The 13,275-nt window shown below is 37.3% G+C and overlaps 1 protein-coding gene across 2 annotated transcripts in view; it reads right to left on the bottom strand.

Moving 5' to 3' along the window:
* DEK (DEK proto-oncogene) overlaps positions 1-11,169 on the bottom strand; it is a 29,379-nt gene extending 18,210 nt beyond the window's left edge. Inside the window, exons 1-6 of one of the 2 annotated variants that reach the window (XM_006909236.3) lie at positions 10,811-11,169; positions 10,289-10,445; positions 7,420-7,521; positions 7,077-7,186; positions 4,755-4,849; positions 3,557-3,677 (exon numbers count right to left, since the gene is read on the bottom strand). In XM_006909236.3, coding sequence (XP_006909298.1) covers positions 3,557-3,677; positions 4,755-4,849; positions 7,077-7,186; positions 7,420-7,521; positions 10,289-10,436 — 576 coding nt within the window. In that variant the 5' untranslated portion in view covers positions 10,437-10,445; positions 10,811-11,169. Of the gene's footprint in view, positions 1-3,556; positions 3,678-4,754; positions 4,850-7,076; positions 7,187-7,419; positions 7,522-10,288; positions 10,681-10,810 lie in introns of those variants that run through there. The other variant, XM_025044943.1, reaches the window with a different exon arrangement.
* Between the last annotated feature and the right edge of the window lie 2,106 nt (positions 11,170-13,275).

Here is a 13,275-nt window from a genome sequence, read left to right as displayed (position 1 = left end):
CACATTAACCAACAAATTTAATTTTTAAATGCTTTCTTAGGGGAGACTTTGCTAACTTCTGAAATTGAAAACCATAAAATAACTCTGCATAAAAGATCTGAAAAGACATACACTAAGAAATTAAAATTACTTATTTCTAAAATTATGGTTATCTTTCGTTTGTTTGCCTATGTTATTCTCTGTAATAAATAGAAACATTAAGAAAAATGTGATAATATAACCTTAAGATATACAAATATATACATATTAGTGGTAACTTTAGGAAATATCTTTCATGAAACTAGCAGAATCACAGGTCCTTTCTCTCCCAGAAACTTCTGGTCTTACAGGTCACTGTCACCACAAAAATTAAAAAGTGGCTGCTTGTGTGATACAGCACTGTTAGGCAATATACGCAATAGCCTCTAACTTGCCCAAACCCACCCTTCTAAAAAGCAGACTGGGAAACAGCCAATCTAGGTGTAGGTCACTCCAGAAATTTTAAGTTAGTGGATCAAAGATATTTCTCAGAGTTCTCTACAAGAGACTTCCTTGAATGTATACAGATATCTTTGATAATGTGAGCTATTACCATTATCAACTACTACCAGAAAACAAGTCAATTTAAAATCTTTGATGTCACGGTTTGGAAAAAAGGTAACTCTGTCTAAACTCTCACTACTCACAGTATGAAATCCAGGACTCAAATGTATTAGAAAAATATGACATCCCTCATACTACTCAAGAACCATATGCAAGTAGTATATAGAATTTGTATAATTAGTAATATGAGGACTAGAATGGGTACTGAATAAATCTACACAGGAAAGTGAAAGGCTGTTAAATCATTCAAGTAACCAATGAAGAAAATGCAACTATCAAAAATAAATGAAGAGCTTTTAATTAAAAAATAGTACTAATATCTAAATGCTTTAGAGCTTTCCTATACTGGCTCTAAAAATTGCTGAATCTATTACTCAGAATCCAGCTTCAACGGCATCATCCTTTTTTGTAAACAAAACCTGCTTAAATAAGGTATAAGTAACAAAAGGTGGCTAGTAAAATGATATTGATTCAATGTTAAGATTATAAGAGAAAAAATTAGTACTAATGACTTCATAGTGTTTTTCTTAAATAATGCGAGCATACGGTAACATAGAAAATAATTTAAGATACCATTAGATTAAGTAGTAATTACCACAGAATCAAATATGAGAAATGGATTTAAGAGATTTCTTAAGAAAGGATTAGAGGGTGGTTCTCAAAGTATGGAAACCCTGGGGTTTCCTGAGAACTTTCAGAAGCCTCCCAGGTCAAAACTATTTCCATAGTAATACCAAGACAATATTTATTTGCTTTCACTGCATTGACATTTGTACTGATTATGCAAAAGCAAAGGCAGGTAAAATTGCTGGTACCTTAGTACCAACAAAGACAGAAACAGCAAACTGTGCTAGTAGTCATTTTATTCCCAACCATATACTAGCAGGGGAAAAAAGGGTGTTTCACTTAAGAATGGCCTTGATGAAGCAGTAAATATTAATTGTATTAACTCTAAACTTTTAAGTACACATCTTTAAAATATCCGTGTAAAATAGGATACACAACATACATTACTCTGGCTACAAATTGAAGTTCACTGGTTTTCTCAATAAAAACATTTGTCTAATTGAGTTGGGACCTAAGCTAGCTACTCTTTTCATGAAACATCATTTTTAAAAGAATAACTGAAAAACTATTATGTATTCTGACTTAAGTATTTAATGAGCATGTTCTTAAAAATGAAGAACATGATCCTGTCACTTCAAGGAAAACTGACAGTATTTAATGCCAATGATAAATTTTAAAATTTCAAGTGAAAAATTATAATTTTGGAAAATTAATGTCCACTATCACGAACCTGACAACCTCCCAATACCTAAAGATTCTTCTGATGAGATAGATGATGGGTATATTAATGAATGTTACCTTTTGACAGTTTTTAATGAAATGTGACAACATGTAGAAGATCTGCATAATTCATAGGACCTGTATTTCTCAAATGGTGAATGCATATTCAAAATCATACATAGGGAAAAATGTTTAAGTTCATTAACATGATTTCAGATACTATATTACAACTAACCACTTTTAAGAAACTACCACTGTGGAGTTTTTGTGTTATATTGAAGAATACCCATAATTTTCTGAAAGGGTTTTTAAAATATTCCTCCTTTTTTCTAACTACATACCTTTGTGAAGCTGGATCTTCTTTATGTACTTCAAGCAAAACAATACATTGCAACAAATTGAAATGCAGAAGCAAGTTAAGAATAGAACTGTCTTTAAGTCAGACGTGAAGATTTTCAAAAGCATAAATGATAACCTTCTTGCTAAGACTTTTATAGTTATTTTTCATACAAAATATTACTTTTGTTAACATGTAGTAGGCGTACTGTTATTTTAGAACTTTTCAGTTTTAATTTAGAATACAGTGAATATCTAAATAACCCAAATAAACAAAAGCTCTTGGGGTCCTCATTAATTTCTGAGAGTAACAGGAAGCTGAAACCAACTCACTTGAAACTGAGAAAAAGATGACATAAACACATCCTTCACAACTTAGGCAGCTTAGTTATTGCTTCTGGGGAAAAGTGTTCAACTTGTTACATGAAATTCTGAAGTAGAGGTACAGTCATAGTAAAAGTTTAGAAATACAGAAAAATTTCTCATCTTTAAATAAACCAATGTGAAATACCAAAAAATCACTATAACCCTTGGGTTTGTAAGCATGACACAAATATCCTTAATAATAGTAAGCAGGACCAAGAACAGACAAAAACAAAGACCAGAGGTATTTTCTGGTTTCTAATCTTTATGTCCTCTCCCCTCGCTGACAGTGTTCCCTGAACTCCTAGGCCCTACAGATTGCTTCACAATTTCTTTCCTATCTCAATGAGGAAGAATATAAAAATACTTGCTGACAAACTAAAACCAAACTGAAAATGATATTACTATTAAATAATTAGGGGAAACTTAATCTTGCTTTTAGGAAGAGTAAACTTTAAGGATGTTTTACATCTAAGTCCGGCTTCTGGGCATTGCTATAAGATTCTAGAAATCTAATCCAAGAAATCTGCAAGAGTCCTACATCACTTTTATGTAACTTTATTCTAGTATCTAGAAAACATCCAGTTCTAATATACCCCCATCTTGTCTTTCCTGACCTGATTACAGATTGCACACCCTCCCCCACCAGCCTCAAGTCAATCTGTTTCTGTTCTTCTTGTGCCTTCTAGATATGTAACTCTGGATAACTTTTATTTCTGCCCCATCTAATATTTAGTTAATAATTATTTTTCTTAATCTTATATCCTCTATGTCTGATAAGAGAGAACATATTTGTACGCCTTTTGTTATTTCTACCATGAAATTGTTATAGGTATGTCAATAAAAGGCTTATTACTCTTTGAATGTAGATAATATTACTAAATGTTGACAGCAATGCTAGTAACTAAATTGTTTCATAAAAAGGAGAAAATAAGAACAGGCTATAAACAATTGATTTGCTACTGAAATAGTATAAATCGGTCCTCACTTTGCCAGAAGGCTTTGGATGCATTAAGAAATTCAAGATCCTCTTCACCAGTTCACTATTTACACCTGATCTCTCCAAATCAAGAACCTCACAGATGCTCTTTAACATTGCATTTCTAAATCTGAAACAGAAAATGGAAGAAACCAAAGTGATTATGTATGAAAGTTAATAAACACGCTCCACAATATTGAAGCAGTAGCGAAACGAACTGACTCAGCTACAAACACTAAAAAAAACCAATGTTTCTCTAAATCTTAGAAGTACGTCTAATAATCTTGACTAATGTACAAAACACACCAGACAGGATTAAAAAACTGAAAACACCATTTACCAATTAAGTTTTAAAGTTAATAAAAGAATAAGTTAATTCACTAGAAAATAATGTAAAGTCTTTAATACCACAAAATTCAGAAACTTGGTAATTCTGGCAGCAAATTGTGATTATATAATTACATTTTCCCCTCAGCATTCCTACTATGATACTATTTCAATGAAGGAACATAGTCATCTTTATTAGAGTTCTTAAACTACAGAAACTTTAACAAACAAAAGCTCTAAGAATATATCTTCTTGCTTGCATTACGGTGAAGGACACTTTTTATCAAATTGGTTATCTTCAAAAGAGCTGGTGCCTATAAGTGGAAGAACAGGGTGGTTGAGAGTGGAATGGGAGTGGGAGAGAATTTTTGCTATGCTCCCTTTAGACCAGTGGTCCCCAATCTTTTTGGCACCAGGAATGGGTGCTCCTATGAGAATCTAATGCCTGATGATCTGAAGTGGAGCTGAGGCAGAGATCCTAGTGCTGGAGAGCAATTGCAAATACAGATAACGCTTTGCTCTCTTGCCAGCTGCTCACCTCCTGCTGCGCAGCCAGGTTCCTAACAAGTCCGAAGTGGGGGGAGGGGTTGGAGAACCCTACTTTACCATCTGTAATTTGGACTGTGTGAATGATTTGCCTTTATTGTTCTTCTAAATAATAAAATTGTCTTTGAATAAACTTGATAGCCAGTATTTATTGGAAAATAATGAACATGCCAAGTTAACAGCTATGAAGATAAATCAGGCCTTAGCATTTAAAGCAAAGAATAAACAGTCTACTGAAAATATGTGGAAAATGTATGAGTGGTCATGCTTAAATGTTTAAAAATAAAATTTAAAGAGCATTGATCAAAACATGATATTTATAAAAGTAACTTACTTTTTCAACATTTCTTCCTTCTTTTTGTACTGGGTACTTCCTTTTTCAAATGGAAAGCCACTGAACTGACCCACATTCTTCTTTAATGAGGACACCTGAAAATGTTTTCCTTATTATTAATGCTATTTATTATCCAGTAACGTACACAAGAAAAAATTCAAAGCCAACACATTTTCGTATCTATTCCCGTTACGATATTGATTTATTCAGTATTTCTTATTCACAATTGAAAACTCTATTTTTCACTAAAATATTAACATTCTAAAAAGCCTACAAGCTTTATTTTTTGAAAATGACAATATGAACGAATGTCCATCTGGGAATTTTCACTGGTAATTATAAAACCACAACTAAATGTTATCTGACAGCACCAGGGGATGTGGAAAGTTACTACTCAAGAAGGCGTCCTTTCCTTTGTTAATGTAAGTAATATTTATTTTCCAAATTACTTTGAAAAGTAAAAAACAGAGCATGTCCAGAAGTTCGAACTATTTAACAGTTACGGAACTTGTTTAAATTAGACTGCTTTAAGGATCGAATGAGATAGCACACATGAAAATAAATTATATCACACCTCAGACATTCTAACCTAACAATTTCAAACAATTTTCCCCATGCACAATCCCAACGCAGTTTCCTTGATTACATGGAATACTGAAGTTGTGTGTACAGCACAGCAGCCTTTCCTCATCCATGGTTACTGTGGTCTGAAAATATTAAACCAAAATTCCAGAGACAAGTAATTCATAAGTCTTGCCCACTGATCTGAGAATCATGATGAAATCTCAAGCTGTCCCACTATGGATGTGAATTATCCCTTTGTCTAGTGTATCCACACTGCACAACAGTCCCCCCCTAGACTTATCTTTGGGGGATATGTTCCATGAACCCCACTATATGCCTGAAACCAGTTAATACCGAATCCTGCGTATAGTATGTTTTTTCCTATATATACTTACCTATGATAAGTTTTATATAAATTAGGCACAGTTAAGAGATTAACAATAATAACTAATAATAAAATAGAACAATTATGACAATACACTGTAATAAAAGTAGGTGAATGGCTTTGGGGACATTATTAAATAAAATAAGGGTTACCTGAACACAAGCACTGTGATACTAAGACAGTCGATCTGATAACCAAGACTTCTAGGCCACTAACAGGAAGGCAGGGTACACAGCCTGATTATGCTGGACAGATTCACATCTCGGGCAGGACAGAGTGGGATTTCATCATACTACTCAGAATGGCATGCAATTTAATACTTATGAATTTCTGGAATTTTATATTTAATATTTTGGACCATGGTTGACCACAGGTAACTAAAACCGTGAAAAGCGAAACTGTAATTTAATATTTTTGGACCATGGTTGACCACAGGTAAATAAAACCGTGAAAAGCGAAACTGTGGATAAGAAGGGACTACTGTGTATGCTCCTTGCTCATCAGTCACTTAGTAGCTGGCTCAGATGCAGTGTGGCAGTATCTCAATGCTTGTGTTCAAGTAACCCTAACTTTACTTATGGCCCCAAAGCGCAAGAGTAGTGATGCTCACAATTCAGATATGCCAAAGAAAAGCCAAAAAGTACCCCGTTTAAGTGAAAAGATGAATACAGTACAAAAAGATATTTTGAGAGAGGCTATATCACATAACTTTCATCACAGTGTAGTTATAACTGTTCTATTTTATTATTGGCCATTGTCATTAATCTCTTACTGTGCCTAATTTAGAAATTAAACTTTATCATAAGTATGTACATACAGGACGAAAAAACATAATATACATAGGGTTCAAGACTACCCATCTGCTGGGGAGGTCTTGGAATGTATCCCATGCAGATAAGGGGAAAATATATGTTAATTCAGTAAATGAAACACTAATGTATTCTAACAAATCTACTGGCGACAAATTACCACCTAACTTATCAGATATTTCCTCAAAATGACATACAATTATACTATGTCAATTATTCTGAATGGCTAAAAAAACCCAAAATGTAAATTTTTTCTAATACATTTAAAGATCACTAAAATCATCACAATTTGGGTTTCACAATTTGACATTTCAGTTTGGTATAAAAACAACTACGGCAGAAAGAGCCCTGGATACTGCAATTCTATTGCCAATATCCAGCTATGTATCCTGTGATACATCATTTAAAAAGTATATGTCTCAATTTGTTCACCTGTATGGTATGGAAACTCAACTAGTTGATCGCTGAAGTCCTTTCCAGGACTAAAACTATGTTTCTATTGTAAAATATTTTAATACATAACTATGCTACCAGATTAAAGCTATAAATAAAAAAAGGTCTTACTGTGCCTGGTCTGTTGTAAAGTAGTTTATGTAGATTCCTAAGTTCATCGGTTTTCTTCTTACTTAGAAAGAAATGTATCCTTTCAATTTCACAAAGTTTCTGCCCCTTTCCTAGAAAAAAAATACCATAATAATTAAAGTTAAATATCCATTACATGTTAATACATTTACAGTTAAAGAGAATTATTTTTACAGCATATTAACTTTTACTCGACAGATTAAATAAAATTATACCAATAATATATTACTATTTAGTAAACACTATATATAAAGCACTGCTAACCATCATTTCATATGTTTAGGCATTTTCACTATAAAATGAAAGGAACATAGAATAAACTTACCTTGTGCAATTGTAAATGGCTCTCTTTGTAAAGAAGAGACTTGCATTGTTAACCTCTCTACTTTTTTCTTTTCCCTCTTGCCTTCCACGATGAGACTCTTTTCTAGAAATTAATTTAATACTTCTTAAATAACAATAAGCTTAAAGAATATATTAACTTTATTGGATATACATGTAGAAAATCACAGAAACCTAATAGCTTACACTTCTCTTGAGTTGGAGTTTGAAAAGCAAAAAACAAATGAAAATACTTGGTAAGTTAACAGCACTACTGAAGTTTTTTTAGAGTAACATACTTACCTGGCAACCTCACAGGAGATCCAGTTTTAAAAAAAATGAGAAAAACTTTTATCTAACTACAATTATTATGGAAGTGAAAAAGCATCAAGGCTTTCATTAAGCCTACTTTACTCTTTGATTAGATATGATTCTATTGGGATTCACAGTTTACTACCACACCTCAGAAAACAGTAAGTTTAGGCTAAGATCATAACGTCAAAACATATAGAGAAAAGCAGGAATTCAGTAAGCTGAAAAAATAAATAAATAAATAAGAAAAACAAAAACCTTTAGGTACTATGGATAGGGTAAAATTTAACAAGTTTACATTTACTACAATTAACTAAAAGGGTATTACTTTGTAGTTTAATAAATGATGCTCATAATAATGGCTGTAACATTCCAAAAATGTTAAATTTAGTCCAGACTGTTTTTTTTAAAGTTAGAAAATATAGAACATATACTTTAAAACTTAATAAATTAAGCTTGATTTTCTAAAACCACTTTTGACTCATTGAGATAGTCAGATAAATAAGACACTATCATTGGAGGTCCTATTTAACCTAATGCCTGTTTCATACAAAGCTGCGCTAGATATAGATTCTAAGGGGGCTGAGTAGATGATTAAGACATTGAATTATCTCTTGAAAGTGGTCATGTCTACCTGGCGGGCTATGAGACACACGTATTATACACCAAAGTAGAAGATGATAAAAACTCCTTAATAAAGATACAAGTAAGAGTCCCGAGAGTTGATGAAAGAGTAATTATCCTTGGATTAGGGGTAAAGGATCAAAACATTGGAGGTGGCTTTGAAGGACAGGTAAGATTTGGAGATACAGGGATTTGCACAGAAAGAAGTAGGAGAAAAGGCATATTCTGGCATTCATTGTGTAGAAGAGAAAGCACTCTAAAGCAACCCGTTATCACTATGCTTCCTTTCCCAGAGCAATTTAAACCACTAAATTTTCTTGTCTTAGATGACCATCTATAAGCTAATAATTTTCCTGGTCTATCTCTAGCCCAGTTTTTTCCTGAGCATCAGATCAACTAATGGGGATGCCAAGCGGACAGCTCTACTTCTTGTCCTATTAGCACCTAGGTCAATGTGTCCAAAATAGAAATCATAATCATCCTCTAACCTGCTCATCTTCATAAATTCTATTTTTCAGAGTGGTAATATTATCCATCCAACTGCCAAAGACAGAAACCTAGGAGTCATCTTGTACTAGGCATTCCCCCATCTCCACACCGTCCCCCAAGAAAACTACTGCCAAGGCAATCCCAACTCTTTACTTGGCATAGACTTCATTGCCTTGTCTCTTCAATGCGTCAGTAGTAGAGTTAAATTTTCAGAGCTAACTAGGATAAAAATGTTCAGAATTTTAATTGTTCCAGTAACAGCTAAAATGAGGGAAATAGAATAATAATAAATTAGAACTCTTAAAACTGTGTGGGAACAATTTTAAATTTTCATGTTGAAATTCATCATCCAAAAGCCTATAAAAGCAAACAAATAAAAAAAGGAAAAAGTGTTGAGAAAGTCTTGTACTAGCAGATATTGCAGCCAATATTGGTACTGTATTATTAATTTAAAAATAACATTTTTCTAAGCATTTTTGTATTAAATGTGGACGTGCTCCCTTCTTAGAACACTCAGCACTTTAAACAAACGAAAGGTATAACATGTAATCTCAACCTAGATTTATAAAATGCTGACCATGAACTGGTTTTGGCTTAAAAGAAATTGACAGTTAAACCTAGTTTTCGGAGGAAAATTTCAAATCTCTTCCCAAGTTTGGCTGAGTTATAGCCATATATTAAGTAAACTTAGATTGGGTTAATATCATCAAAGAATGTTAAGGTCTCCAATATAGCTTAAGTGGTTGGAAGGTGACAAACTTCAAAGAGGCACTACCCTATCTATGGTGGATAAACTGATAAAATACCATTCCTTCATCCTGTAAGGTTCTTCTATTTCATGCCTTCAAATAATGGTTAATATCACTCTCCCTCAACACCAAAACCGAGAATGCACTGAGCTCATGTTTAACTTTCATAGTTCACTGCTTTCATATTTAACTTTCTCAAGTAGCAATAGCTTTCACCAGGTGAAACTCCCCTGGGCCTTTGAAAAAAACCTCTGCCAATATCCAGCAAATATAAATTTCTAGGACCAACATTAATAATTTAATGTGTCGTTTCCTTAAAGACCTTACAGTAACTTCAAAAGGAACAAGATGAGCACTTAAGATAGCAAAAGATTAAAAAACATTACCTTAGTTAACTTCAAAGGCTAAGAGTTTTAAAAGCAGATCTGAAACTTAAAACTTCCTGTCGAGTGAAGCAATGTTATGAAAGTGTTGATGGTGAGAAGTCACTTGCACTCCATAATACGTAACATCGCTAACAAGTAGTTTTTTAAAAATCAGAATTCGCCAAGTTAATTCTCTGCTATGGCTCAACACAAAATCGGATAAATTTCGCAGACATTCTTGCGGAAAATCACTCCCATTTAGTGCTCCTAAGCGCAAAAAGGGCAAGAAGACTTGTCCGTAAAGCCTCTCTTAGAGACAGGACCTTCTCCCCACCTTTTTCTTCCTCCTCGTCCTCCTCCTCGTCGTCGTCCTCGTCCTCCTCTTCACTTTCCTCTCTCGGGCCAGGAATTTCAGGTTCTTTCTCGGACGCGAGCTGGTCGGGGGTTCCCTCTCCCTCCGCAGCGGGGCCCGAGGAGGACATGCTGTCGTCCTGAGGGCGGGCGGAAATCAGACGTCTCGGTGCCCGCGCCCCGGGCGGGAAGGATGGGGCGGCCTCCGCCACCTGGCCGACCCTTCACAGCCCAGGAAGCCGGGGGCCGCGGGAAACTCGACCTCAGAGTTGCCTCCTGCGGCAGCTGGAACGGAGCCTCTCCTCCTCCCCGGGCAGCTTCCCTCCCTCTCGGCCCCGCGGTCCGGGAATCCCCGACGCGGGAACCCGCTAGGCTTGGCCGCCCCTCCCACCGCCGGCAGCGCCGCGTCCCCTCCCCCGGCCCAAGCCGCCGTCCAAATGGCCGCGGCGGAACGGGCGGGCCCGGCGGCGCCCTCTCGGCCTCTATGCCCTGACGCAGCCCTGACCGCGGGGCCCGGCCGCCGTGGGCCTGGGGCGCGTGAGCACAAGGAGGCTACTGAGGCGACGGCGGGCGCCGAAGAGAAGGCGCGAGGGCCCCGATCCGGCGTGACGCGCGCACCGCGCTCTCCGCTCCCCAGAATCAACAAGATTTTCAAAATGGCGGTTCGGGCAAGAAAGCGGGAATGCGGCGGCCAATCAGAACCGCCAGCTGGGAGTTGGCGCGCGCGGGTCGGGGGGAACGGGACGGGGGAGGCGGGACGCTCCAGGCTCCTCCGCGCAAAACCCGGCGGCTCGATGGGGCGCGGCCGCGAGAGGTCGCACCGCCACGAGCGGAGAGGCTGCGCGCTCTGGGCCCACGCGGGGCTGCGTCCAGACGCGTTTCGTCCCCGTCGGCGCTCGGCCGGGGAAGGCGGGCAGGCGGCGTCCTGGGCGACGCTGGACGGAAGAACGCTAGGGGGCCTGCGTGGGTATTGTCTCCCCCGCCCATCCCCCGGAAAAGAGGCGGTGTAGTCTCGAGGCTGGGAAGGGGGCGGGTGGGTGGTGGTAATGAAGTTTACAAACCTCGGAGTCGCTGTCTACAGTATTTCGTAGAGATGGAGGGGAAGTCCCATTTAGGTCTCAGAGTTCATGCTGGTGATGACTCCCGATTCCTTTGTGTTTCCGAGGACCCCATCGCCTGAAGGTGCACCGAACGGATAAAGACTATCCATTGAAAGTAAACGTCACCAGCGACAAATAGATTTCCAGACCTGTCAATGTAGGGGGGAAAGTGTGTGCGTGTTGTAATACAGGAAATACGGTATCGCCCAGTCCAAACTCTTCTCCCACAGTTGTAGGCCAACTCCGCAGAAAACTTTTAAACTCATTTCAAAAAACGCAGTATTCCCCCCCTCCAAGGCTCCCCCTCTCTATGTGTGATTCCCTTCATTTTTACCCAGCTCCTCAACCACTAGCTGCCCAAAGGATCCTTTTACTCAATGTATTTAATGGAAATACGACCTATCCAATTACGAAAATAAATTTGCCTGAATGGACTCTGGGTTGCAGGGCAAAAAGTAGAGCTTTTCTCTGAATCTACACTTCCTTTTATGCCCCTGCTGAAAACAAAAGCAAATCCTTTCATTTCTATCTTCAGATTTTATACCATTTCCCACTCTACTGGTGCCATTCAAAACCTGTCCTTTTCTTGGATTTCCACGCAGCCTCTCACTGGTCAGGTGGTTTCCACATTGCCACCTACTAGTCACACGGCAGCCAATTTTTTTTCTATTTTAGTTGTCAGATTGGGTACTCTCTTTTAGAACCCCAATGGCAGTTTTTTCCTATGGTACTTGGAATAAAATCCAAAATACAATGGTTTATAAGGTCCTATGTAATTCAGTTGCTGACAATATTGATCTCATTTCTGACAGATGTTTCAGCCACACAAGCCTTCTTTGATATTCCCCTATAAAGCCAAACTCATTCCTGCCTTTGAGCTTTCTACTTTTTTTTCTTCCAGGACTGCTTTTCTCTCAGAATCTTCAGATGATTTGCACCTTCAACATCATTTAGCTCTATGCTCAGGTGCTTCTACCTCATTACTATCACTATTCCCTTTCCATTCTTTTTTTATTCATTTGTTTATTCATTCAAAAATGTATTGAGCACCTATTCTCTGTTCCTCAGACGAACAAATAAACATATATTGTAAGACAAGTAGTGATAAAAGTAAAACAGGGTAAAGGAGATAGGAAGTACCACTAGGATGGATGGAATTTTATTTTTACATATTTGATAATTGAGGAAGATCTTGTTAATAAGATGACATTTGAAAAGGGCTCTTATGTAAATGAGAGCAGTGAAGAAAGACTGGATATATCCTAAAGAATTCTCTGAAGTATCGAACGTAAGGTATAAGAGACAAAGAGAAATTAATGATGACTTTGCGTTTTTTGGTTCAATAACCACAAGAGCCAAGTAGTATTTGCTGAGATGAAGAAGACCTCAGGAGTTAGGGAAATGGGTAAAGGGCTTTTGCTGGGGGATAGGTGATGACTCAGGAGATCAATTTTATTTCTGACATGTTAAGTTTGAGATTCCTGTTAGCATCTAAACAGATTCAGAATAGCCAGCTGGATGTGAGAGTGTGGCATTCAGAGGAAGAAGCTCTAGCTCAAGATGTAAATTTAGCAGTTGTCAACATGTAGAAGGTATTTAAAGCCTTGAAGCTAAATGAGATCACCAACAGAGTGAATATTGGAGAGATGAGAAAGGGTAAAGATTGTACCCTGGAACTCTTCAATGTTTAGAGGTTCGGGAGAAGGAGAAGCAGCAGCAAAGGAGATGAGACGGAACAAATATATCCAGTGAAGTGGTAAGAGAATCAAGTGAAAGTTGTATTTCAGGAGTCAAATGTATAAGAAGTGTCTAAGAAGGAAAGAGTAATCAGCTGAGTCAGAAGCAGCTTAACAGTCAGGTGAGATGAGAA

Source organism: Pteropus alecto, unplaced genomic scaffold, assembly GCF_000325575.1.
Source record: "Pteropus alecto unplaced genomic scaffold, ASM32557v1 scaffold121, whole genome shotgun sequence".
NCBI classification, from domain to species: Eukaryota; Metazoa; Chordata; class Mammalia; order Chiroptera; family Pteropodidae; genus Pteropus; species Pteropus alecto.
Note: the sequence above shows the minus strand (reverse complement) of the source record. Positions and strands in the feature narration are given on the sequence as shown.